General features: G+C 43.2%; 1 protein-coding gene across 1 annotated transcript; it reads right to left on the reverse strand.

Moving 5' to 3' along the window:
* Window positions 1-10,971: 10,971 nt before the first annotated feature.
* LOC131284786 (uncharacterized) lies at window positions 10,972-26,367 on the reverse strand. Its single transcript, XM_058313645.1, is given in 6 exon segments — window positions 10,972-11,069; window positions 17,705-17,851; window positions 17,945-20,276; window positions 20,350-20,522; window positions 20,608-20,823; window positions 26,253-26,367. Coding segments are annotated over 6 exon segments (3,081 nt in total).
* Window positions 26,368-27,056: the final 689 nt, after the last annotated feature.

Here is a 27,056-nt window from a genome sequence, read left to right on the forward strand (position 1 = left end):
TACCTCCAATTTTCGTCGCAAAACGCTGGCGTTTAATATTCGTTCCGTTTCGGGGCCATTTTTGTTTTTGTTTTGTTTTGTTGTCAGCCTGCTTTTTCTTATTGTATTGCTTTGTTGCTGTGATTTTTTTTTCTGTTTTTGCATCGGGACGTTTCTTTTTCGGGCGATTTTTAACATCGCCGTTTTTGGCGCTGAAGCACCGATCGTTGCAGTGCGACTTTTTGCACCCAAATGTTCCCATCAATCGGGCTGATTGGATCGCCAGGCCAGGCAAGCGCAGAAGTTGAAATGGCGTACAGTTTGGAAAGTAGTTTAAGAAGAAGCCCGTTTACAAATGTTTTGTGTTTCCAGCATTATTTTTCCCCCCCCCGATGAGCTATGGATAAACTTAACAGAATTAGACGAAAGTTTTATGAATTTTCGTCTTGATTTGGTAAGCAGGTTACATTCGTTATCCACGTCCACGCCGGCAGACCTTGAAGGAATTTGCACTAAGCTTCCGGTGTTACGGAAACATATCTACAATTTATGTTGGAAAAAAAAACAATTTGTTAAGGCTCGTAAAACTTTTACCCGGAAAAGGAAAACCGAAAAAAAACGAAACCGCTGTCCATGATTCCTAGTTTTTTTTTTTTGGGATTTGATTTTTCCGCACAGTCAAGCACATCTTTTTCGCATGTGAAAAATCGCCAAATGTTGCCAGTCATTAGTGAGTAAAGCAAAGAACCTATTCCGTGTGTCCCGTCGCTCATTCCCTGCTGTGTTTTTGGTTCAGCTCGTCCGGAGATTTCCACGACTGTAAGCAACGCCGTACAGAATAGATGTGTCCGGGCTATGCATAAAACATTAGAAAAAAGGAGTAATAATTGGGGTTTCGCGAGGTTTGTTTCATTAATTTGGTTTTTCTTTTGGTGAAATGTAGTGAACTATTGTAAAGGTTCAAAAACTATGTTTTAACCTTTTAAATGTTTTAATGATCACGTGCGGTTTATTGGGTTTCACTTTACACCAGAATATTGTAAAACTTGAATATTCAAGCGCTTACACCAGGGGTCGGCACACGTTTTCTGATAAAGGCCAAATGATGGAAAAGAGTCCGAAAGCGCGGACCACATACCGTTACCGATGTTGTAATGTTTTGAAAGTGATATTAAACCACTTTTAAAAACATAGTCTCAATTTTCTGATCCAGAAAGAAACATAAACAGTTAGAATTCTTCAAAGTTTTCATTCTTACCATTGATTTTGGTACTTATTCATTCATTGTGTTTTTAGTTAATATCAACAACTGATTATGCCAACATGATGAATGTTATTCTTAACTTAAAAAATCAGGTTGCTTAATTAAAATCCCTAAAAAGATTTGACGGTCAAGAAAGGATTTGAAGATTTAATCATGATAAACAGCACCAAGATAAAGCCTCAAATCACACTTTACATGATAATCAAACAATTGAAAAATACCTCCACTATGATAAAAACACTGTCATTTAATTGTCTTTTGTCCAAAATGGCGAAAACTCTACTGGCGCCGAGTATGTTATATCACTGACAAACAAGATGGGCCAAACATCTTCCGGTGCGCAACGCAATACCACATTTTGACCAATCCGGACGATCGGAAACTCAACGATCGAGGTTTATTTTCCCTCCATTTAATTTCCTATCTTACTCCGGCTCTTTCTCCCCAAACCCAGTTCCCTTAATTTCCCCGTTGCTTCCGTTTCCGTTTAAGTTTCCTGTTACATCGGTTTGCGAATCTTTGATTGATTTTTCGCTTTATTTGTGTTCGGGTTTCGGTTTCTAAACTGCCGATCCGTGCCAAATACTTCGTTCGGTTGTGCGCCCTTCCGCCATCCTGCCACGCCTCCATCCAGCACGCACGTCATGCGCGTTATGTGCGTTATTATCATCGTCGTCGGCGTCGGGGTGCCAGCAGCAGGGCGAGTGGGGCCGATCTTGGGGCATTTAAATTTTAAACACCAGGCCGCTGGCGTTTGGCGGCGTGCACCAACACCATCGGCGTGTGAAACACTCACCCTGTCGCAACGCTGTACGGTTCGAGTGCGAAAAAATGGGATTGCGCGAAGAGGATTGCGTGAACGACACGCACACACACACACAGTGGACGATTGTGCGTTAGAACGGTATTAGGTTTTCATTTCTTGTCAAAATCCGTCCAAATGCATGTGTTTGTGTACGCCGTTTGGCGTTAGGTCTGTGTCGTAAATTAACGATTGACAGCCTCCTCCTCCTCCTCCTTCTATTCCACCTGAGGTCAGTCCAATTGGCCCCACCTTGGGTTGGATTTCAGCTGCGTACGCATGTCTGACGTCACTGGCAGAGAAGAACACTAGAACAGTTGATATTAATCCATCTTCCTCCCGTGCTGATCCTTTGACCATTGGCCTTTTTGCCGTGTCGCAAAACCAACGGCTCAGCTGCTGCCACACACTATCGACCCTAAAGAAGCTCTACGTTCTTCAGCTAACCTTCTTCCCTGCGCCAGTGGTGTTGGTGGAAGTAATTCACTTCACTTTTTTTCGCTTCCTTCTATCTCATCATCTGTTATCAAAACCACGAAACCTACATTGAGAAAAAAACAAGGCAAGAGCATCGCGGCCATCGCACGAAACCATCACAACCCCGTGCCCTAACTGATCGTTTCCCGGATGAGTTTCGTTTCGATGCTGGGCAGAGCCGAGGCAAAGGTGTGTGCGAATGTGTTTTAAATAAAATATGCTCCGGCAGCGATGGCAGGAACACATCTGGAAAGTGTAACCTTGAATCTCGTAACCCTTTGGCAGTGGCTTTGCGGCGCTTGGTTGAAGTTCCGTTTTGAATCGATCCCGTTTGTATGCGAAAGGGGATTTTGAAATTTGTAAATTAGAAGCATACGCAGCACTGCTGATTGTATGAAGGGGAAACTTGAAATTTTAAAGCTAGCGATAGTTATCATAAAGAAGAAAAACTGTAACTGCACATTCTGATACATTTGATGGACACTCGTATTTATAGTAATATGTTAATTTGCAATTGAAACTTACAAGTGTACTATCCATATGAATAGTTCACAGTAGAGTAAATCAACACTAAAGCTACCAAGTTAGTTTGAACTTTTCACCTTTGTTCTCCTAATTAATTCTCTATATTGAACCATTTTTATCTTTGACGTTGACGAACAACTGTTTCACTGTTTGGGAAAAATCGATGTAGATATTGTTTGATAAAATGCTTTATAGAGTTATAGAACCTGTTGGATGAAACAGGTCAAAATGTCTTTTTCTGTAACGGTTTGTAGATAAAACTAGATTTCTTTTTATACAACTTCATAAATGCAAATAGGAAAGTGTTGGTGGTGCTGGTTTGTTTGTAAGTTCTAGTTTCTTACTCGGTTCGACGCCATACTCATTTCATGTTTCTACTTTTATCAATCGATCAAGAATTTCCTAAAAAGGACAAAAACCGTGGGTTTCCACAGATCGGTGAAATACATTTTCATTCTAGGCACGCTGCCCGAATCGAAACCCCGAATCAAACGCTCGCCTATCGCAAGAGTGACAGTTTTAGGAAGACCTTCGCAGCTGATTTTAAGTTAGTCTGCGTTGAAAAATTAAAAGGCCCCGTCCGTGCAACGCGCGGGAGAGCCAAAGACGCAGACCACCGACACCGACGCGGCCAAAGCTACTTAAGGCCGACCAAAAACCTGCGCCACCCTCCCCGCAGGAGGAGCAGGGAACCGCGACCTCCGGCGTCCGCAAAAGGATCGGCTCCGAGTTCCCGGTCGCCAGTCGGCCTGTCGCAACCCCCGCAACGCACACATGCGGCATGCGGCACAGCGACGCGACACATGTTTATTTTTGAGACACATAAGGGAGCAATAAACTCCAACGGTCCCGCAGCGGAAAACGAAAAGAATTACGAGCCCGAATGGATGAAGTAATCGGCCGGATGTCGTCGCGGTTTTTCGGCCTTTCGACTACGCCACACACTGCTACGACGGCCGTGGGTAGTTGTGGACGCAGATTTGCAAGCCAGCAAGCGTCGGGAACTTCCTCATCAGGCGTGCAATCTCCCTAATCGGCCCAGACGGCTCCTTCCGCAGTGACTTTTCTTTCGGAACTCGGATTTTATATGCCCCTCGCCGGAACAAGGAATAGCAAAAGCAAAGAAACTAAAATTAAACAGTCAAAACTACTTTGATGTATTTTTGCCCATTTTTTTTAATATTAATAATTTAGACTTTCTTTGGACTATTTTGCCAAAAAGTTACCTTTCTCATTAACTGCGTGACAAGTTTTACGCAACTGATATGTCTGAATTATGTTTTAATGAAGAAAAGGTCACCAAACTTCGCCTTTGTTTTGGGAAAAGATAAAAAGTGCTCAAAATTAATTAGTATTAAAGAAAGCGAATTAAAGAAAATTCTCTAACTAATTAGTTGTAGAATACATGGAAACAGAAAAAAACTTGCTTTAAATAGTATTGACTTTACCTATTTAAAAAAAATCACAAGACAGCTCTTTTTCAATTTTGAAACGATTTTAAAATGCTACTTACCAATTTTGAGCAAAGTTTTTGTTTTATATTTCCGATTGAGATTGTTAAATGTAATGTTAATTTGTAAACAAAAATATTTAACAGAATAAACTTAAGGTAAGTAATATAAATTTGGTTGTTTATTTGAAATTTGTGGATAAATGTTAACTGAAATTTTATACAATTTAGTTAAAAAATAATGATGGAATAGTAAGGTAGCTCATGTTGTTAGGATCTCAAAGTTATTTCTGCTTTGCGCACTTAGAACGTTTAACACGCCTCTGGCTTTCATATAAGAACTATTTCGGGCCAACCGAAAAAAACGAAAAAAAAAAAATTGTTCAATTTGTTGAGAGTTTGAGAGTATCACCTTAAATCGTACGCCACATTCCCATATCACATCAGTCAAATCGAATGCTTAGCGACTAGAAAAACAAACACTTGAGTTCAAAATGTTAGTAATGGTTGGATCAATACAAAATAGATAGACATGTAAATATCGACAACATTGTGACGATTTCCATCTGCTTGTTAATATTTTATACATGGCAATTTCTAGATGTTCTGATATCAGATTAAATCACACACTGCATACTCTATATCCAGTTTTCCTTACGGCGATTCCATCAAGCATCAAAACGGGAATTTTCCTCCCATCCACCCATGTCAATCACAATCATTAATGCTACATACAGCCCGAAGGAAGCGGCGCGCAGGCACATCCTTCCCATTACACCCAGGTAGGAAAGTATAGAGTTACAGCATCCTGCAGTACAGCTGGCAGTGTTTTCCCCCTGCTGCCGGAGCGGAAAAGACGGGTTTCCGCTCCGGCCAGCGGAGCTCATTTCCGATCTGAGCGCCTTTAGCGCGATTGTGATTAACGTACGTCGCGACCTGCATCTGCGTGCGCACATCTTACGCGCTCGTTGCGGAAAAGTTCCGCAAGCTGACATACATACATACATACTTTCCCCGGCTCATCGGGCTCTGGTCGTTATTATTTATCGTTTTTCATTCCAGCGCTTCGAGCGCCGTAAACTGTCTCTTCCCTTTTATTTCTGTCCTCCGCTGATGAATCCGGTCCGTACCGAGTCGATCCGGTCGGCCCTTTACGGACGGAGCGGAAGAGACGAACTTCCGGAAGTGCTGGAACAAGCACATACAACCACACAAACGAGTGGCCTGACCATCGGTCCAACCGGTCTTGCGCAGAATCTAGGTTCTAATAATTATCTACTGTTGCGCCTCGAGCCCACCACGATGGTCAAGCGACATACCGGAGCGATAGGAATCGGCGAGTGCAAAAAGCGCAATGACTCTTCGCTCCATGCTGCGGACCAGCGGGCCTGCGCTTCCTGTCTGGAGGGAGGGGGCTTGGAGTGCGGCTAGTTCCGGTTCTAATTTAGCGCTCCTCCGCCTCCTTCTCCCACCCAAAACGGTCAGGCGTGCGTTGAATGACAATTTTTTAATTACGCAACCAGTATTGCCAGCCAGAGAGATAATAAATGCGTAAACGGGAACATGGGGCGAAGGTAGAGAAAGGGGAGAATGGTGTAATATGCACCTTCGTTTTTGACCCATACTTCTTCAGGTTAAAAATAGATGAATTGAGGAAATGCTATTCTATTTGCACACGTTTCATCGATCATACGTGAGTTGAGCGGTATTTATATGAATTTGATTATACGATTCTTTGCTTTGGCAATGAAAAACCAAAGCCGGACGGAAATATGTACCGTCAAAATATCTCCTTTGTTCATATGCTGCTTGCTGACTTTTTATACATAGCAAGATAAATTGAAAATCATATTTGCTTCGTTTTGAGTATTAACTTTCATAAACTGATTAACAATCTGACGTCCGGATACACGCATAGATATAATGGCCCCGTTTCATTTTCCATCCGATTACATCATTTTGGTGTGCTGTTAACGCTGTCTTCTAACATGCACCACAGACTACTGGATGTAAACAAATATCAAATGGAAAGTAAACAAATTTCACAGAGTGCGTTGCTGTTCGTATGGAAATTCTAATAAAGATTGAAAAAGAACGATCGAACAGGGCGGCCAGATACGGAGAAAATGGAGAAAACGCGCCGGTCGCAAATCGTTGCGACATCGTGAATTGTGCGGACGTCAAAGTGTTAATATGAACATCTAGCCAACCAAGTTGTATCCCTCAACATAATGTTAAACATCCAAATTTGGCTTTGACAATAAATGGAAGGTAGTCATTTAAATTTAAAAATTTTAATATCTTCAAAAATTGATTTGGTTTTATTTTATTTACCTTGTTCTTCTTTTTAAGCTATTTAATGTCCTAACTAGGTTACGTGAGTTATTTTCTCTCGTTAAGGGTGCTTATAACCTTACTCTCTCCTATTTGAAAACAGAGAGAGCAGACGATCAGTCGTAGTCAAAGCAATAATGTTAGAACGATCTTTGGGTTTTTTTTTCGTTTGTTTGTTATTTCTGGCCAGAGATTATTTTCCGAGCTTACCACTGAAACTGTGTCAAATGCCCGGCGACTTCTGGCAGTCGAACGAGGAAAATACTTTGTTGATAGCAGACGGTGATACCGGTCCGGTACTTCCCGCCCGACTTCCGACGGAAGCTACCACCGCTCGCAGTCTACCAAACCGGACAAGTCATCGACCGCGCGCGGCCCCGGATCATCATCGCCTTGAGAACAAGTTGCGGACGAAGCGAAAATCAAAATTACGAAAACTTGCTACATTTCTCCCGCAGCGATCGGGCCACGGGATGGAAAACTCGAACGAAGGAGGACGCAAATGATCATCAGCGCGGTTTGTGGTGTATTTATTTTTGATATGGTCTGCTATAGGCGAGGGTTGCGGGAGGGTATTTTAGCTTGTCTTCTTCTTTCCTTGCTCCACCACGACGTTTGGCAATTTTAAAAGTCGCACGTTCTGTGCGTTTCGCACAGCGGAACGAGGAAGGCAAATCACATCTATTGTACGTTTTCGCTTCGTTTGGCTTCAAAAATTCTAAATCGAGCGAAACAATCTTAGAAAAAAAAAAGGCGGTGAAAAGGGATGGCTGACAAAACCAGAACCTAAAAGCGTACAGCGCTAAGCGTTTCAGGTTGTTCAAAGTCGAAAATGTCCGATCCGGATGTCGACCCCTTCGGGCCGGGAACCCGGGAAGAGGAACGGACCGAGGTTCCGGCAACCGGCCGGGCATGGTTGGTGTCTTGGAACACGCGTTGGAGCAATGATCTTGCTACACACACACACACACACACACACAGCCATACTATGTTGGGGGTGGGTGGCCCTTGTTGGGCAATAGTAAGAGTGTGGGTTTTTTTATTGTTTATCTTCTTTTTCTCAATTGCTTTCGTCGTTGGAGGTTTGCCTAAGGCGGTGTGTCGTTTCGTCGACTTTTGAATGTGCATTAACACTTAGTTTCACATTGACATGGTAATAATAGGCATTGTAAAAATATTATGCTCCACAAATATGCGCTTAACTGTGTGACAAACAAGCCTATAAAATCTTTCTAGGAGCCACGTTAGTCTGATGCGTTCGAGCCTCAAATCTGCTGGCAACAGCTTAAGGAGGTTGAAAGTAGCCTGTAATTTACTTAAAATACATTTTGAATCATATTTTAATATTTTTTTTCTCAAACATTATGTCCTTGGTGTCATTTTGATTGGTTTTAAATTTTTAATACAATTGAACTCTCGTGACAGAAGGAGCGCTGTAGACTCCATACAAATGGGAAACATATTTTAAAAGGTTCAAACTTGAAATTTTGAGTTTATCTTGCAAAATACATTATAGGAAAAATCTGAAGCATTTATGAATTCTTTACCAAAACACTACACAATCACTATTTTGACAATAATTATATCGAAACAATTATGGTTCGGTTGATTTAAATAATATAATCTGTTCATTGAAATCACGACATGATTTGTTACAAATACTTGATAATCCTCAAAAACACATTTTTGTAAGAAAACATTGTCCAAAACAAGTATGAAATCCGTGTTGAATCATCATCTAAAAAACCGCTAATATTAGTATGTGGATCCATGGTTTGAATTGAACGTTACTCAGAAAATCAATCCCACAATGGTTGGTCAATTAACATGAATGTAAAAAAGCGATAAAATCGAATCGATTCGTCATTTTGCTGAGGCGAATTTATGCAAAACTCCTTCACCGCCCGTCACAGGTGGCGTCATTGTGACCGACGATCTTTTTCTGCGATCATCACTGGGTGCATGATGTCAGCGTCTTGGTAGGAAAACGGTCGCATTTCCATCGATCTGGGCCAACCGCACGATCGGTACGTTAGGCTCAGTTCGACGCGTTACCACCGATGTGAAATGGCCCGAGTTCCACATACGCACGATGATTATTCAGTCAAGAACGAAGTTCCTTCCCTTAAAACACGTCGAAAGTGATACAGACCGGCCAGACTTGCGTAATAATGCTGGTCTGCATCGTCTGAACGGCCAGCCAGAGCAGATCGAACGCCACACGAAAAGTGGAGAAAGAAACAACCTCCCAGACGCTAGAAGATAACCAATATAGCCGAACTCGGTGATTGTGCTATTTTTAAACATTTTCAATTTCCGTATAATTCGCCACGACGACGTTGGCGTTGGCCGTGCGGTTCCCACAATGCCCCCGCTTCCCTCGGATTTGAGGGGGCGACGAGAAAACGACGCAACTGCAGCTTTCCGCTCCTCCAAGGCCATTCGGATGGTTGGAAGGGGCAAAGATTTTGCAAATTAGTTCTCGCGGCAGTGGAAAATTCGTTACGAAAAACGCACACGATTGAGAACGCAGTCGAAACGTGTGTTGTAGGTAACACATGACGAGGGAACAGCTGATGACTCACAAGTTTCAATGCTTGGGATTCAAAGGCAATATTTACTTTTCTAATTTGTGTCATACGACAGTGTTGTTGCAGAAAACAGTTGTCTGGGATATTAAATACTTCATGGAAAGAAACTTTTCGATTTCTGTCATATTTTGTTACAACTGGACATGAATTGGATATATCCTGGCATGTTAAATTAAATTACATAACTGCACTTGAGGTATGAAGATGATTTCGCATATCGTATTGAATGATATCCATGGTTGGGTATCGATACAATTATTCACTATCAAGCTATGCAAGGTATGCTTTCAAACTGAAACCACTAAAATAAACTCAGCTATATTCTAAATGTTAGTTGATTGACCTAAGCTGATATGTGGAAAATATACGGACTCAACCAAAAATTCGAAAAATCAGACGATTTCATGGCTTGGGTGTGGCGACTGAATTCACCGCATTTCGATGTTTTGAATTTAGTACAAACCATCGTACATTTTATAGCAAAACAAACTGGTCGCGAACAATAGATGGCGCAAACGAAAGTGGGAAGATAATTCAGAACATTTTATTTTTTTTCAAAACAAATTCCTTAAAATTTCTAAAAACGAAAAGCAAATATAGACATGTTGTGTGCATGCATCTCAAATTTAATGATTTCATTTCATAGAAAACAACAAAATTCTTATAGCAAACATTGTACTAAAAGACGTTTCCGGACAACAGATGGCGCTAAAGAGCTAGGCAACGGTTTATGGCACTCTAAAAGGTCGATAGATGGCGCTGCCCTTATGATTTTCCAGTAAGAAAATACATTTTTAACACTAGAAATTGGGGTCATTTTGACCCCAACGCAGTTTTCGATTTTAATATCTCGAAAACGGCTGAATATTTTTTCATAAAAAAATAAGGCTTTTCTTAAAATCCAGAGCTATATCTAAAACAAAAATTTCAGATTTTTCTGTTTGACCAGTTCCGAGAACCAACTTGACTATACCTAGAATGCTTTTTAGGGGTCATTTTGACCCCTACTTGTAAAACGCTATAACTTCACTATTTTTGAAAAATTTTTAAATCCGTAAACTGTTACTTTTTAGTATATTTGTTGACTATCTTTTGACGTTTTTGGTTTTTCGATGCATTTCTTCATAATTCCGCTAGCTCGGTGTATAGCAAAAACGGTCGAAATTGCGTTTTTTTCAGCTTTTATTCATTCAAAACCTCTAATGTAAATCTAGAAAAAAAGTGTGCGCTAAAAAGTTAGTATGTTGAGCAACATTTAAAAAATAAATTAATATTTTTGCCATTACAAATGACTCCAGAAAGCGTTTTCAAAATAGGGGTCAAAATGACCCCTAAAAAGCATTCGGGCAAGTTTCCAAAGCAATGTATTCTAGTGTTAAAAATACGGTGCTATTGAGAAACGTATCAATTGTTTGTGAAGTTCAGAGCATTCTCCTCAATGATGACCATTCAAACAATGATTTTTTTCGTCACTAATTTACTGATGACTGCATACCTAAAATTGCATACCTAAAACTAAAGTATACTGTCCCGTCCAAAATTAGAAAGGTTAAATATCTTTTAGAAATGCGAGAACAATCGAACTCATGCAAGAATATTAGTAAAATCCCAAACATAACAATGACTGTATCAAGTACCGTTGCTCTACTGGGAAGACCAAAAGCTCACCAACAGTTTACTTTTTTAAATTGTGGTGCAAGGATGCTTTTGATAAATTTATGGCCTTTGATTATTAACCCAACTAAATAAAATTTAAACGGCATTAATTGTTTATGAACTAAATGGAAATCAATTAACTTTTCTAAATTAATTTAGCATGGTTCAAAATTCACTTACACCTATGATTGAAATTGATTCATCCATGCAAGATTCTAATTTGAAATGAAAACATTTCCCAATGTTAAAATCCTAATCCTATAGTTCGTAGAAAAATCCAGTCTTTTTTCATGTTGGTCCATTTTCCGCTAGGCAAACAGATTATAAGCAAAACAATAATCACACACACCGAGCGATAGGAAAGCCATGGGAAAGATAAACATTATCCACTTACTTTAAACTATCCACCCCAACCGAAGGGTCAAAGACAAAGATTCAACCAAACAAGTGAGGAGGGAAAAACCACAAACCCGCGTTGTGTCATCCCTCAGGAGCGATCCGGCGTTGTCCATCAGGAGTCTGTGGTTCGTCGCTTGAAAGGAAAAATATGTTTTATTGGCATTTGATGGGACGGAAGCATTCGCACCCTATCCTTGCTCCGCACCATCGATTTGGTCTATTTTGGCTCTTCCCCTTGTGCGTTGCTTGTGAACATCCTGAACCGTGATGGTGATGATGATGTAAGATGCGCCATTGGCTGTGTGTTTTCCCACTTCCGGGAAATGCTTATACCTTTAGAGAAGGTGCTGGTGTTTGGTGCATCCGGATGTTTGCGGTGGGTAATTGTGATTAATTGTTTGTCGCGTCGGCACATGCTTGCAGGCTGCGTACGCACGTTTGTTACGCACAGTGACATGCGGTGCGCCAACAATTCACACGCCACGCGGCCCAATCGATGCTTCGGAGTGACATTAATGGGCCCAGCATTTGATTTGTCGGCACCGATTGGGCTCGCCCTGGTTGGTGACTCATTAGATTTCGGACACAATTCGATACCGGCCAGGAGCCCCTTGATAACTGTTTTTAAATCTATCTGAGATTCTCAATAATAACAACAAGGAGCTAGATTTAGCTTGTTATATTGCTACAATCTTTGTTAAGATCAAAAGTATAACCATTTTTATTTTGTGGATTTTGTAAATAAATCTTTTTTTTTTTGTATAGAATTTTACAAGGGATCACAGATTTACTGTTGTGTTTGTTGTTGTTTTGTTCAAAGAATGTCACGAAGATCTCTAATATTAATAAAAATATTTTTAAGAAGCTTTAGCACTAGTGTTCTAAAGGGCTAAATTAAATTTATTTCGAACAATTTATACCATTTGGATTAGTACGCCCATTTATTTAGTCAACTTTCAGTATTGTCCTAAAACTTAAGCATTGTTTTGAGTTTCTAACAACAACTATTTTTTTTTTAAATTTAAGTGAGAAAAAACGTTTCAGAACTGTTTTCTTTAGTCGTTTAGTTTCTTTACCAACTTGTAGTGAGTTGAATAGCGAAACAAAAGGATTTGATAAATCCTTTCCATTTGAGTTGAGCGGCAAAACTTAAACTACAAAATCTCCGCTCCCTTCGGCACTCTAACAATTGTCACCCTTTGCTTCGTACGCTTTCCCACACATTATTATCATTTGTCACATCGACCCGAACTAATTGAAGTCATCATAACAAAAATAAAAAAAGCAGATTACAGCCGTATCGAAATCTGTCATCACCCTCGTGCCCTCGACGAGCGTACGTTCGATCGATCGGGGCGATCCGTGGACGACCCGGAAAAGCAGGTCACCCTTTGTCGGCCTGGTGGCATCTAAACGTGAAACCGCCACTTCCAGAACAACGTGCGGCACGCCTCACCGACGACGGGTCTGCGTTTGCGTTGCGGAAAGCGAGGATTGCGAGGGACAGGCATTTTTCCTCCTTCACGGGAAACCAGGATCGGACGGAAAACTTCTGTTTAGCAGGAAGGAGAGCACAGGCGCGGGGGCCGCCGGGAGATGACCGATAAATTATAGGGTACTTGAAAAAATTAGCAATGTCAATAGCACGGGGCCAGGACGTGTGCATTGCGATTCATGGGTTTGCCAGGCACGGAGGCACGCTTCGGTTCCGCCGGAAGGCATCGGAACCATTGGTCTTTGTTGACAGAAGTATTAATTTTCCGGAATCCGTTTCTTCTGACTTGCCTACACTATTTATTTAGATTTCTAGATCCAAAATTAATCGTAATACTTCGACGTTCAGAACAAAATTTATAATCAGTACAATTTATAATTTCCGGCTGTAAGTAGAAATGTTTCGAAAATTTTATTTTAAAACGATTCAGAACCGATTTTTTTAAGACAAGCTGTGGGCAAAATATGCTTTTTTAAAACGAAATTTTAGGAAGTAAAAAATGCAACTGAAAAAATGGCAGATAATTTGAATAATATTGAGAAATCTTCACAAATATATTCATCCGAGGATAAAGTCTATTTGAAAAATTGTTGATTAAACTGTTATAACCGTATCACACATATACGTAAAACAGTCTTAACCTTTTTTGAATGATTGTCCAAGTTGAAAAAACAGTATTGTTTCACGAACTTATGTTAAATCTAATAAGATGACTCTATCCACATGAATATCACTTGTGTTTGCTGTGTTAAATGTATACCTTGAAAGATTATCTAAAATACGTCAGGTTTGTGATTTGCAAATGCTAAATAAGTTCTCAACTTCAACCAGTAAATCACTCCTCAAACATCAGCATTGTTAAGGATTGGAGAAGATCTTTATCTCTATCTTATCGCACTGTATGGTTATACTTGAATTCTAATCGCTCCCATTGAAAAGCGTTCTTTACCGGTTTTCGACGGTGTCTTCCACCCCCAGGGACACTTTCACCACTTCACAAACCCACTCGCAGCGAGTGACAACGACAGCGATCGTCTCTGAAGTGCCCGAACAAGTCGAAGCGAACATGACAAGCAAACGGATCAGCAGAAAACCAAACATCCCTGCGCCACGGATGCAATTGTCGGACGGCACGTGGGAAACACGCGACTGCGTGTCGGAACGCCGGCCGACCGGCGAGCGGAGGAAAATTGCTGTATTTATCCGCTCGAGGCGATACAAATCTAACGTTACGATGCCACATCCTCCGAGGGCCGGTTTTCCCTTTGGGCTCGCTCTCCGGATGCAGTACCTGTAGGTGCCACCAACCACTCTGAGGTTGTGTGTGTTTGGATTGTGTGAAATCAATTTCCGGACAGCGTTTTGAGCCTTACGGAGGGTGGAAAAAAGGGGTGGAAAATGGACATCCGTCCGCTGGCGGGTTGCACCGAACCGAGCGCCGACCAGCTTCAATTGGATTAGGATTTATTTTTATTTGCATTTAATATTATATTTATAATGTTTTTCTCTCCTCTTCTCCCCCCTCGCTCACAGTTTCACAATCGTCCAGGAAAATTATGGCTTTTCCAAGGGCGACCCTAAGGCTAGGGGAAAATGTTTCCGGTTCTTTTCTTTTTCTCTATTTTGCTCTCTCCCTTTGCTTACCCTTTTGACAATATGTTTTCGTGGTTTTAATTGTTCAACCGTTCACCCCACCCAGTTTCCGGTTCTCTCTCCCGGCACCATTCAATCCACTGATAATGATGTTCGCGCCGATTTGGTCCGATGGCAAGCCTCGAGCTGAGACTTACAGACCTCGGGGATAAAAGTGCTTTGGCGGTGGATTAGCTTCTTGGTGAAATTTGTAAAACCTACACACGGTACTTATGGAGAGAAAAATTAGCCGCTGCTGTGGCCCAAACTTTTCCGGGTGTTGCGTTTGGTTGAGGTTTTTCATTCGAATGTAAATGAGAGCGCGGGTGAGCTGTCGGATTGAGTTGTGATTGGCTTGGCGCGACACGGGACGTGGTTTGGGGCAGGCAAGTCGTGGGAAAAGAAATTAACTTGCTGGTGAAGAAATTGTGTTTTCATTGGATAAAGGGAGCATACATCAGTTTGGTTCATGGTGAACTTATTACAAATGATTGATTTTCATCTATGAGACAATTTTGATATGTTGTAACCGGTTCAATCATTATTCTGAGTATTTAGAGTAGCCTGATTTGAACATTTAATACCCAATTTAATTTACTAGTTTGAATCAAAAATTTTTCTCAATTTTTTCTACTCAAACAGAAAAAAATTAGTTTGGTTTCTATAATCTATATTCTATAAAAAAATGCTTCTAATAAAAAAGTTCTTTTATTTGCTAAACTAAGCAAATAGTAACAAAATAACATCTAATGCTATTTACTTATTTTATTACTCTAATAAAAAAGAACTAATTTCAGCACAGGTAAAAGACTAACTTTAGCGACTTATATTTTAACTGCAATATCTATATAATATTAGGAGCTTATGTTGCTCTCTGTTTCTACCATCAGGATACAATTGTCAAGGAATATTGTGTGTTGTCGTTCAAATCGATGTGTAGATTATGTAAAATAATAAGAAAAAACCGTGTATTGACACAGAAACTTCGCAATGTTTTAAGATTGTGTATCCATTATTTAAGAACAGTGCAACTCCATATTGTTAGGATTCTAGAAGAAGAGAAATTTTTAATATTCACATCGAAAAGTCAAAAAAAATGCCGAACGTAATTTTCCTTTTATTTTTGATAGTTATTTTAGTTTGCGGTGCAATGTTATTGCTTAGTTTCATCTCAGCAAAAATAACCAATTACACATTTGCGTTGTATTAACGTACAACGTTCTCTATGAAAACTAGTTATCTAGGAAACTGTGAAAAAATGCTATTTAATTCCCATATCCCTCATGTCTTACCACGATCCCTGTTTCATAGCGCCACATCCTTACGCTGATGGTTGTTGCAAAACATGAAATCCATCTCGTTCATCTGTTTCGTATGCAAAAACACAGAAACTGCACTCTATTGTCCATTCCCCAGACGTCTAGTCTGTGTGTATGTGCCTCTGCCTAATCGCACCTGCAGCTAATTTTTTTATCGCCACATTTAACTTTATTGCCTTTGGCGAAAGCAGTTTGCACGGCGCATGCGGGCCATCTCGTCCCCCAACGGTTTGTTTGAAGTGGCCGTACAGTTCTGTTTGCGATCGATTTATCCATCAGTTGCAGCCACCATCGTTTCCAACAATATTGTGGGAGGCTGGCCAACACCCCCTTCAGACTCTTTGTTTCCATCGCAGCGGGGGCCAATCGAGGGGGAAATCCGTCCGTTGTGCGCCGACTCCGTGCAAAATGGGAAAACTGTTTGGCAAGCAAACAGGACAGTCGTTTTTTGAAGGTAATGTGAGGCAAGATGCACCCCTTGTGCAAACAACATTAATTTATTGCTGTAAAATCAAGAAAAATACCCCAAAATTTTCCACAGATTGATGTTATATCCTCTCTTCGACTACATTAATGTTCTCAGCTTATTATCCAAACGAACATTTTTAAGACCATTCTTTTCCAGGCGTCATTCTAGCTTGTGGAGCAAAATGTCGAATAGCCTACTATGATGACCATTTTGCTCTCTCGTTCGTATATTTTTAACTTATTGCTATTTAATTTTTTTAGTATCACATATGATGGAATTACACGTCATACTATGCAAAAAAACAGTTAAATCTTATACCAATTCAATAAAACATTTTTTCATAATTGTATATTGTCCTCTGATGAGAATGTTTTTATTTTTACTTCACAAAATGAATGCAAGGAATATAAATCGAAATTTGTTCAGCATTTTCTAAGTACCATGTTGAAATACTTGATGAATATCTACTTGATTGAAATATTTTATTTTAACAGAGAATTCTTACATACTTCAGGCATACTGAGCTTAGTCCTGTTTGTTCTGTGAAATCTCATTATTCAGCCATGAAATTCACAAAGGATATATTCAGTTATAAAGTGCCGGTTCATTTGACCGGGGCATCTTGCCACATTTTCCCTTATAAACGTTTTATTCCATGCGGGGTCTATGCGTAGCTCCTGCCCGCACTTGCCTTTCAGGTCAGGTTCAATTGTTCATTTGGATCCTGGAACAAATGTCTACGAATAACTACGCAAAAGCACCCCTTTTCCAGCTCGTCCTCAACAACCTGGTGGTAAGGGACACTCCAAGCGATGGGCGTGTCAAAACCAGACATACTTTCCTTCCATACGGCAAACGGTAGAGACAAACACAAAATCGATTCATCGGTACATTTTCCTTGGGACTTTATTATCGATCCGCTTATTTTTCTTCGGAATCTAAGAGCACTTTAAGTTTGTACGGATGTGTCTTCGGGACGCCGGGACGTCATATTGTTCTTACAAACTAAACACGTGGCTTACGGCTAGAGGATGAGTGTTAAATTAACGGGAGGATGACATCTTTCGGGCTGTTCCCGGCTGTCTTGCCGGGCACGGTAATACTTGAAGACGGACAAACAAAAATACTCCACCGAATAGAACGTATCGCACAAGCTATTTTCTTCCTTCCGGCGGCGTTTAATATCACAAATTTGTTCGTAGCAAATGTTCCGGTGAGGGAGGATGTTATGCAAGGGCCCGGGCAAGGATGGTGCAGAGAAGTAAGAGAATTGTGAAACTCCAGCGGGGGACGTCCATTGGAGCCGCACTACCGAGCTGGCCAAGCTCGGGTTTGTAGTCGTAGCAGGTCGGAAAGTTGGCAGGTGTCGGTAGCATCTCCGATCGGTCGCCCACCTTGAGCACGAGTGACATTCCGATCTCGGCGTGAAACTCGATGTGGCAGTGGAACAACCAGTAACCTATAGGCAAAGACCAAACAGTTGGGAGTTAGAAGTAGATTCTTTTTGTTTCTAATTCTAATTACATTTGGATATCTTGTCCACGTTTCTTACCAGGATTGTTTGCGATGAAGCGAATGATGGTGTAACCACCGTCTGGAATGGTAACCGTGTCTTTGATAGGGGCTCGTTTGAACCTACGCTTCAGCAGACCCGCCTCGTCCATGGCGCGTATGTCCTCGACGGTAGTGTTCCGGCTAATCCGATCCATTCCCACCACACGGAACGCATGTCCGTGCAGGTGGAACGGATGGTTCGCATCGAACGTGTAGCCCTCGTCGATCATCACCATCTCCACGGTCGCGTGCAGCGGTATCTGTATCACGTGGCTACACTCACAGAACTCGCTGCGGCAGTTCCGATCCCGCACCGTCGTCTCATTGCAGAACTGACTCTCATCCAGCAGATCCTTGCCGGGTAGGAACGGAACCGGTGGCATTCGCATCGAGATGTGGTTCAGCTGGGGCGTATACAACCGGTTGGTGTTGTTGATGACCTGCCCAAACCCGTACAGGTTCGGTACGTGGAAGTGCGGGTTATCCTTGCCATAGAAGTCGTAGTACACGTAGAACTTGTAGTCCGTCTCGTTGCGCAGTAGCAATAGATCTTCCTGGTCGAGCGAGTTCGTCTCGGCGATGGTTATCACGTCCTCCGCCCCCGGACCCCGGTTGAGCGAGTTCAGCTGACGACCGGGTGCCTCGTAGTCGTACGGTGGCCACGACTCGTACTCCACGTCATCGGGCGCTCCCCGGTAGCGCAGCACGGCGAACTGGTACGCCGAGGTGAACCGCTCATCGCAATCCATCAGCCCTCGGAAGCGCATCAGATAGTTTCCAACCGGTTGGTTTGCCTTCACCACGAAATCGAACCGCTCGCCGGCGTAGCTCACGAACGATCCTAAATCGTCCACCGGTTGGATCCCAAATCCATCGGAAGCGATCACCGTTAGGTTGTGGTTCTCGATCGATAGCTCAACGGGGCAGTTCAGGAATTCGGCGTTGATCAGCCGGAACCGATAGCGGCGCCCCTTGTCCACGTGGAACACCTTCAGTGGGATGTGCCGTGACTCCGGTACAACGACCGCGTTGAAGTTGACCGTGCGGGACTGTCGTTTCATACGGTGGCGTACGTCCTGCGACCGAAGCACCATCTTCAGACCGTTGTTGCTACTTGCCTGCAGTAGCTCCACGTCATCCGATTCTCCGCGGTTCGATGGTACCGTTGTCGTGTCGATGTCTACCTCAGTCTGCACATCTTGTGGTTCCGTCGTGGGTGCTTCGGTTCTCTGGGTGTTCTCTTCCGCCTGATTAAACCGTTCCGTCGTTGGAAGATCCTCCCCAGTTTCGTCAAGCTCCGGCTGACTCGTAGAAGTACTCAACGGCGTCAGAGGGATCGGAAGCTTCGCAAACCGCTGGAAGTACTTCCCGCGGCCATTAATCAGCAAGTTCGGTGGCTTATTATCCCCGGTCGAGTGGTGATGGGCGGCGAACAGCGAAACGCCCTGCTCGTGGCCCCAATCCTGCACGGTGATCACGTGCTCCGATAGATCCTCATCGTACAACAGCTGCTGGATGTCGTTGTCCCGGCGGATAATAAGCGCCCCGAATGCTCCATCGCCCCGCTGCATACCGGTGTGCGAGTGCCAGAAGTGCGTGCCCGGGTTGTCCGCCCGGAACGTGTACCGGAATGTCGTGCCGGGACTGATCGGACACTGGGAGACGTGTGGCACGCCGTCCATGTAAGGCGTCCGGCGCTGGTGCAGTCCATGCCAGTGGATGGTCGTGCTTTCACCCATCAAATGGTTCTCCACGTCCACCACTATGATGTCGTTTTCGCACACCTCGATCGCCGGACCGGGCATCATACGGTTGATGACGGCCACGTTACGCCGCACGCCATCACCCGCGATACAATGGGGACGGTCACAGTCGGTCCGGTTCTGTGGGCAGTTGTAGCACGCCTTGCTTAGCGTCCGGTACCATTCCAGCCGGAATCGATAATAGCACGTTTCCGGTCGTCGACCTAGCGTACATTCCCGTCGGCATGGATGATCCCGGTAGCTCTGCTCGTCGAAGAAGTCCACTCCTTCCACGTCCTCTTCGAGGGGTGTGGTTCGGGAGGTCTCTGCTCTCGGGTCGGTACGATTGCACACCTTGCAACAGCCACTATCTACGAGGTCTTGCGTTGGACAGTTATCAACCGGAGGACACTGTTTGCGACTCGAGCTGATCGCGAAGAAGCCATCCTCCCTGTTGCACCGATACACCAGACACCCGTCGGGACTCTCCCACGAATCTCCCGCTCGATAGAACCGCTCGTCAAACTTGCACCGAGCTGGAACACACTGCGGACAACAGTGATTGCCGGAGAGTTGCGGTTCGAAACCCTAACAGAAAAGGAAATCACAACATCATTACACACTTTGTCCTTGTACGTCCTTCTGAAGAGTATCGTCTTACCTCCGGACAGGTGGTATTACACTCGATCCCGATGGAGTTGATAAAAGTCTCGTTCGCTTCATTCCGCAGACATTCGTAGTTCACGCAGGTACTGGCGTTGACCATGTTGAACCATTTTTCTCCGACGTCCCTCATCCTGACCTCTCCATTGGTGTAGGTCTCACAGAAGTTATCTACAAAACGAACCCCACACAACTCCGTTAATTCCTTCCAATCGTCGTTTGGTTTTCAAAGTGGATCCTGAACCACCTTACTTACCACAACGCTGCAGTGTACAGCAACGCCCAGGGACGGCTCGGGGACGTACCGTGCGCTCGACATCGCAGAACTCTATCGTTGGCGGACAGGCAGTGGGGTCGCAGTAAAGTCTTAACACCTCACAGCACGGATCCAGCTCTCGACGAACTCTCTGGCCTGGTTCAAGCGATGCCTCCGAAATGTTGGACAACGGGGGACATTTGCTTGTGTCGCAATCTAAAGGAATATAGAAGCAATTCAAACGACTTGTTAGATGTGTTAAATCATGTCAAGATGCAACATCTAGAATGTTCTAGTTCAATAAATTGTGTCCTCCTCAACCTACAGTGATGTTTTGTGATAGGCAGAAAAGTTTACATTTTCGTTGGTGTTAGTTTAAGTTTTAAATTTTTTTTGGTTGCATTTCTTTTTTAAAATATCTTGTTATTCATAGCTTGAAAAAAATCAGACATAGATGAGGTGTTTCGGCATCAGCAATCAATTTCCTAATAACTTGATCTTATTATATGATCTATAGAAAATATCTCGTGAAAACAAGACAAAAGTTTATTAGGCTCAAAATGATTTGGTGTAACGAACAAACATTTTTGAATCTGTGTAAATACATTTTAAAAACGTTTAATCGAAAAGCAGCAACCCAAATCATCAAAGATTCCAGTCAGTGAAAAAGAGATCATAAAGTTCCGAACAATCCAACAGTGTCAAATCAAATATTGCAAAAGCATTTCCCGTGATGTTTTGCGTACGTATACTTTTCAAGAACCATTTATGTTTATGTCTGCATCAATGCTATCTAATTGATATTCACAACAGATACCGGTAGCTCCAAGAGCGCAGATGAAGATATGCAAGTGTCCACTGTATGTCATGTGCGAAAATTCACCACTCACTGTCAATCGTTTTGCGCCAACGTCCGACGAATAGACAGTAAGAAGCACCGATGCGCATCGGTACACATAAGATGACCTCCCCAAGTGGCGGCACTTCGAGTACAAGCTATGTTTAACACGCTGCCTTGCGTGCTACCTGGTGACCTTTACAGTTGTATGTGTGTGCCTTTGGGTATGTGAGTCGCGTTGATCGCCATAAAATTAATAATCCGAAAACCTTCATGCGCCGCGACGTGATGATAAACTAACATCGGGTTGATGTGGTTACAATCGTAATAGTACGGTTTGCCACTGCCACTTCCAGCGTAGGTGTATGACGTTTCTTCCGGGTCGTATAACCTTTGCCGAACGAGGTGATTCCTTCAGCCACTGCAGCCCGGTCTATGTCTGCTAGCTGGTTAACACGGTACAATGTTGTGAACTTCCAAACGATGTGCGAAAAGCCAATGAAAATTGCTGATCTTTTTTCCAAGGTGCTTCTTCGTGCGATTAATCCCCACGAAAAACGATGCACCTTAATCCAATGAAATGCAGAAATGCAACCAATTAATTGCAAGCCCGCATCGATGCACCATTGCATCGAAAGCTCTTCGAAGGCCACGTGGAGGTGCATCGAACGCATTTCGTTCTGTAACCCCAAAAGGGGGACGCACCGAAGTCAGCAAGCATCAGCTGATCCACAGGTGCAGGTGTAAATTGCTTCACCATTCCATTCCACAGTGTCCAATCAATTCCAATGACACGTACTGAAAACTAATCATGTCTCACGTTAATCACTAGGTGACGAATAGCTACTGGTCCTTTAATAACTGGCTGTCGATATTTGCATAATTCTTTGGAGAAGCATCGCACGCGCCGCCGACGTGACGTGGGACGATTGCCGCCTTTTATGGCCGAGCTTTTCATCTGACACTTTAAACACACGCCCACACGGCAACGGTAGCGTCCCTTGGTGGCATCCGAGATGACTACAAAGTACGGAGTTTCGAGCTCGTCAATCATCTGTTGTTGTATCACGCTCGTTGCGAATTATTTACAAACTCATCTAGTCCGTTTCGCCATATTCAGATGGTTCTATTTTGCTTGACCCGGTGCTTGTTCCGCCTTATACCGCCATTAGATAAGCCGGATAAACGTGGAACCTCGGGCTCTCGGATATCGCAAAAACCGGTTATGGCTAGCGATCAAAATGAGGCTGAACTCCCCATATGCCGGCCTAATTGCAGCCAATCATTACTTCCCATTCATCCCAACCACGCATTTATCGTGCGATTAATTTTCATTCACATTCTCTACCGCGGGATACTCGAAAGTCCTATCCCATGAGTGATCGAAGATTACGGAACTAGGTTCCAGAGTGTTTGGTATGCTCATATCTCCACCGAGGCACACCCTCGCCGGTTCAACGGGCGGTTTATGGGAGGAAGAGGGTTACTCATACACACTAGCTACTTTTTGTCTTATCGGATAACCTTAGGAGAGGGCAGTTCTCGGGCAGAATTAACTCTCGATGTTATGCAACGGGTCACACGTACGACCGGAGGCCCTTTTTGAGATGAGGATCGCACGATGTTGCGTGTGAATGACTGTAAAACGCACGTCGTTCGAATTGCGCACAGGGCATTCGCTTCTTGCATGGGGAGGTTTCCGAGCCGGTACGTACCGATGCCGGTGTGATGAAGTTTGTCGTCTGCACCTTCCTCCGAGCGGTAGTGACCTTGACCGTGAGGAAGTCGCCATTTTTGTCTTAACGCCACAGCGATCGAATAGCCAAGCATTGGATCGAGGTCTGAAGATAAATCCTAGCCTTCGCCACTCTACGACGAGCTCGATTAATCGCTGGTAAGTGGAATTCTATAAGCTTCTTCGTTTGTTTTGTTTTTTCCCCCCCTATATCCAGTTGCTAATGAGGCATCCGCTGTGAATTGTACCATTGACAGGCCCGTCCATTAATCATAAACACCGTTGATGGCTCGCAAGGCTGGAACAGACCACTTCTGGCCCTCCGCCAAAGCGACGAACATTTACTTTGATGCTGAAATCTTGTGGGCTCTTGGCCGGACGAGATGAGCTCATCGGAGCATCAGAAGTGGTTTTCCGACCTGCTGCCGCGAGGCTCGTTGCTAAGCGAATGTTTTTTTATTCGCACTTTTAATTGCCAATCTTTGCGCATAAATAAGCACAACATCTTTCCGACAATGGGGCTTGCTTCTCCCAAAGGCCCCAAAATAGAACGTACGGTTCCGGTTGGGTTCGGATACCGACGAGAAAACTCGCTTGGCATGGCGTTCCTAGAAGCGAATTAAAAATGCATATCCATCGTCCTCGGGGTAGTCGCCGCTTTTTCCTTTTCGTAGAACGCATTCTCCCACTCCAGAAGTGAACGGGGCGCCAGCGTCAACGGATAGACTCTAGTTCGCGCAAACAGGATATCCGGAATCGTTACACATTCCGGTGACGGTGGAGCAAACACCTCAGAATAGCTCTAGCCGGTGACCAACAGCGCGTTGTTCCAGTGTCGTGTCGCACGTGAAGAAAAAGTTCAAATAAATCGTTACATAGTAACGTCTGCTCGCGGCTCGCATGGCGTCTCGAGGCGACAGCCTGCTTAAATCAAAGCTTACTGGGGCGCGGTGCCGATTTGAGAGTTCTAATTGGAGCGAGTGCTTTTCGATCGATTAATATGGCTGCTCGCGCGCGTAGATTTCCAAATTAATTGCCATCCATAATCGATCGCGCACCATCACCACCACCTTTGCCTGCCCAAGGCCTGCACGAAGGGAAATGTTGGAAGCTTCCGAATGTTTCGTGGAGAGTGGGGTTGTCCGGAAAAGGGAGGTGGTTCACCGACATGTGCTGCGCGAGGACCCAAATGCAACGATCTGTGACCGTTCGCGACTCACGTTGTGCCTGCGCCGCTCGAACGCTTAGAACGCGTCTAGGAGCACGTGTTAGCCAATATGTGTGTGTGTGTGTCAATGACGGGTGAAAGTTGTTCTGCTCGAATCGTCAGAAGTGAACGATAGGTGGATGACACTTGCCGTTTGGAATTTCCTCCCCACAAAGGGGATGTTATTTGTTCCTGGTTTGAGAAGGGCTTCCTACCAGGAAGTTAGCTTTTCATTATCATTTTATTTTATTTTCATATAAGTTTTGCTGAAGCAACGTGAAAATGAATCTTCGATTGAGTAGTTTGAAACTGTACACGTTATTGAGATTTTATAACAGTTCGTTTTTACTACATTTTATAAAGAATGCTTTAGTTTAAATTTTAACGTAACGAATGATTTCCGTTTGTGTGTTTGCTGATCTCTTCTTTCAAGATTCTTATTTCTCTTTCTGTGATTTGAGTCGTTTTGCATTTGCACAGCTGTTAAAAACTCAAAGGAATAAATGAAACAAAAGTTTTGTTTATCCACGTCTATCTCAAATTGTCGCTAAGCCGAATCACCCTGAACCACGTTTAAACAAACAACCGTAGTGCATTAAAAATCGATTGCTCATCAAACATGCTAATAAAGGAGATCAGCAGATCTGGTGACTGTACATATAAATCGTAAGGAATCCCCCTCTTCCTTTTACAGAAGAAGTCCCAGGAAAAAATTCCCTATTTAGGAATGGCACAAGTCACGGAAACGGAGAAAGAGCAATAGGACCAGGGGTGTTATACTGCACCCCCATTCGTTTAACGTTGAATGATAAACAATCTTCCGTGATCTTCGCTGCGCCGTGGCTCATCTTGCGAACGAAAAGGAGTGGGATTTTTTCGGGGGATCGTCAACTCCATTTACGCCTTTTGTGGATGAAACCAGTTTCATCCCGCCGGAGATGTCCCGGAGTAGGTTTTTTGTGGACTTCTGAAATGGTGACGTCAGGCGGCTGAAGAACAGCTGGTAAATCCCCCAAAAGATAGGAAAAAAGGGCACTGAACGGTCAAATGAACGAACCAGAAACGAAGGTGAGATGCATTAGCACAATCTCTTCCGTAGCGACTCAACAAGATTACACCTTCCACCGGTAGGATACAGCCGTTGCCACTAAACTTTAGCTTGGAAGCAGGTGGTGTTGTCTCTAAGGCACCAAGATTTAAAATAGCTCATCAGATTCGGTTTCTAACTCATCTGACTTTGTAGCTAACTCATCAGTTTTGTCTCTTGCCGAAAATATGAAAATAAACAGGGTATTTGTGATTTTCCAAAATAATTATACTACAACAGTTATATACATTAATTCATTAATAAATTAAAACTAACTTGTGCCAATTATTATGATTTTTTACCGATTTTCCTCGTAAATTTTTGTTTAAACATTTCAAAAACCGCACAGAAATTGTTTCGTTTGTTTTCTACCGCTATTGGTCTAATTTTTGTTCAATACCAAATTTTTATTTTAATAATTATTTTACCTCATTTCCGTTTTGTGGAAGCTTCTCAAAATAATTTTTAATACAAACAACAACCTTCATATCTACAAATACACATTTTTTTTAGATAGAGAAACATTGAAATCAAGAGACAAATTTAGATGAACACAAGACAAAAACTGATGAATTAGAGATACAGGTGCGTTAGAAAGTGTCTATTTCAATCATGAGCGGGTTAGAAGAAAAGATAGGTGACAACGACTGTAAGCATCTGTTCCATTCTCAAATGGCCCCGGAATGAGCGAGATATGCAGATTTGGAACTATTGCGAGCTTTTTATCTCGCCGTTTACTGACTAAGAAAAAATAAAAACCGTTAGTTCGTGCACCTACCTGAGATGACCGATTGACTGCGACCGGTTCCGGCCATCGCCAGCACCAAGATGGTGGCCGTTGCTAGGGCTGCGAAGGGCTGCCGTAGTTGTTGCTGATGCTGCTGCTGAGACATGTTGTGCGGCTATTTGCGTGTGCGGCCAGTGAATTGTGCTTTGATAAAGCTATCTCCCCTCCTTGTTCGAGATGGGCCGGCCTTCGAGGTGGCTGGTGGTAGATTTCTTCACAGATCCCAAAAAACAGAAACTGTCACATCATCTCCTCCGCCACTGCTTTACCCTTCCTGCTGGTCCTCCAGCTCCAGCTACCTGTTTTCAAATAGTCACCAAGAAAAACAACAGTCTAGTTAGATAACAGCAACCATCAATTTGACCAACACGACACTCGCAGCACAGTTTTAGCAACAATATGTTTGTGGTAAAACCCCTTTCGCATCGCCGATCTCCCGTGGGTGTTAATGAAAACTGAAAAATCGGTGTGTCTTTCGACAGCATCTGGATTGTGCATAAAATCACACCCCAACGTGATGAATCCCAATCCTCTCTCCCTCCCTCGATGGACGCTCAGGTCGATAGCATCATTTCCATTATCAAACGGAACACGACTTAAATGTGCGTTTTACTTTCGCCTTCCCGTTACAAATCCATTAACACAGATCGGGGTGGTTTTTGCTTCTCCCTCTCCCTAACTGCCCTTTGCATATGTTGCCCGCCTACGGGGGTGGACTCGGTCCACGCAGCGTGGAGATTATTCACACGTGATAGCGTGATAAGAATCGGCGATGTGTACTGGGAGATAGGCAGA

This window comes from Anopheles ziemanni, chromosome 3, assembly GCF_943734765.1.
Source record: "Anopheles ziemanni chromosome 3, idAnoZiCoDA_A2_x.2, whole genome shotgun sequence".
Classification (NCBI taxonomy): Eukaryota; Metazoa; Arthropoda; class Insecta; order Diptera; family Culicidae; genus Anopheles; species Anopheles ziemanni.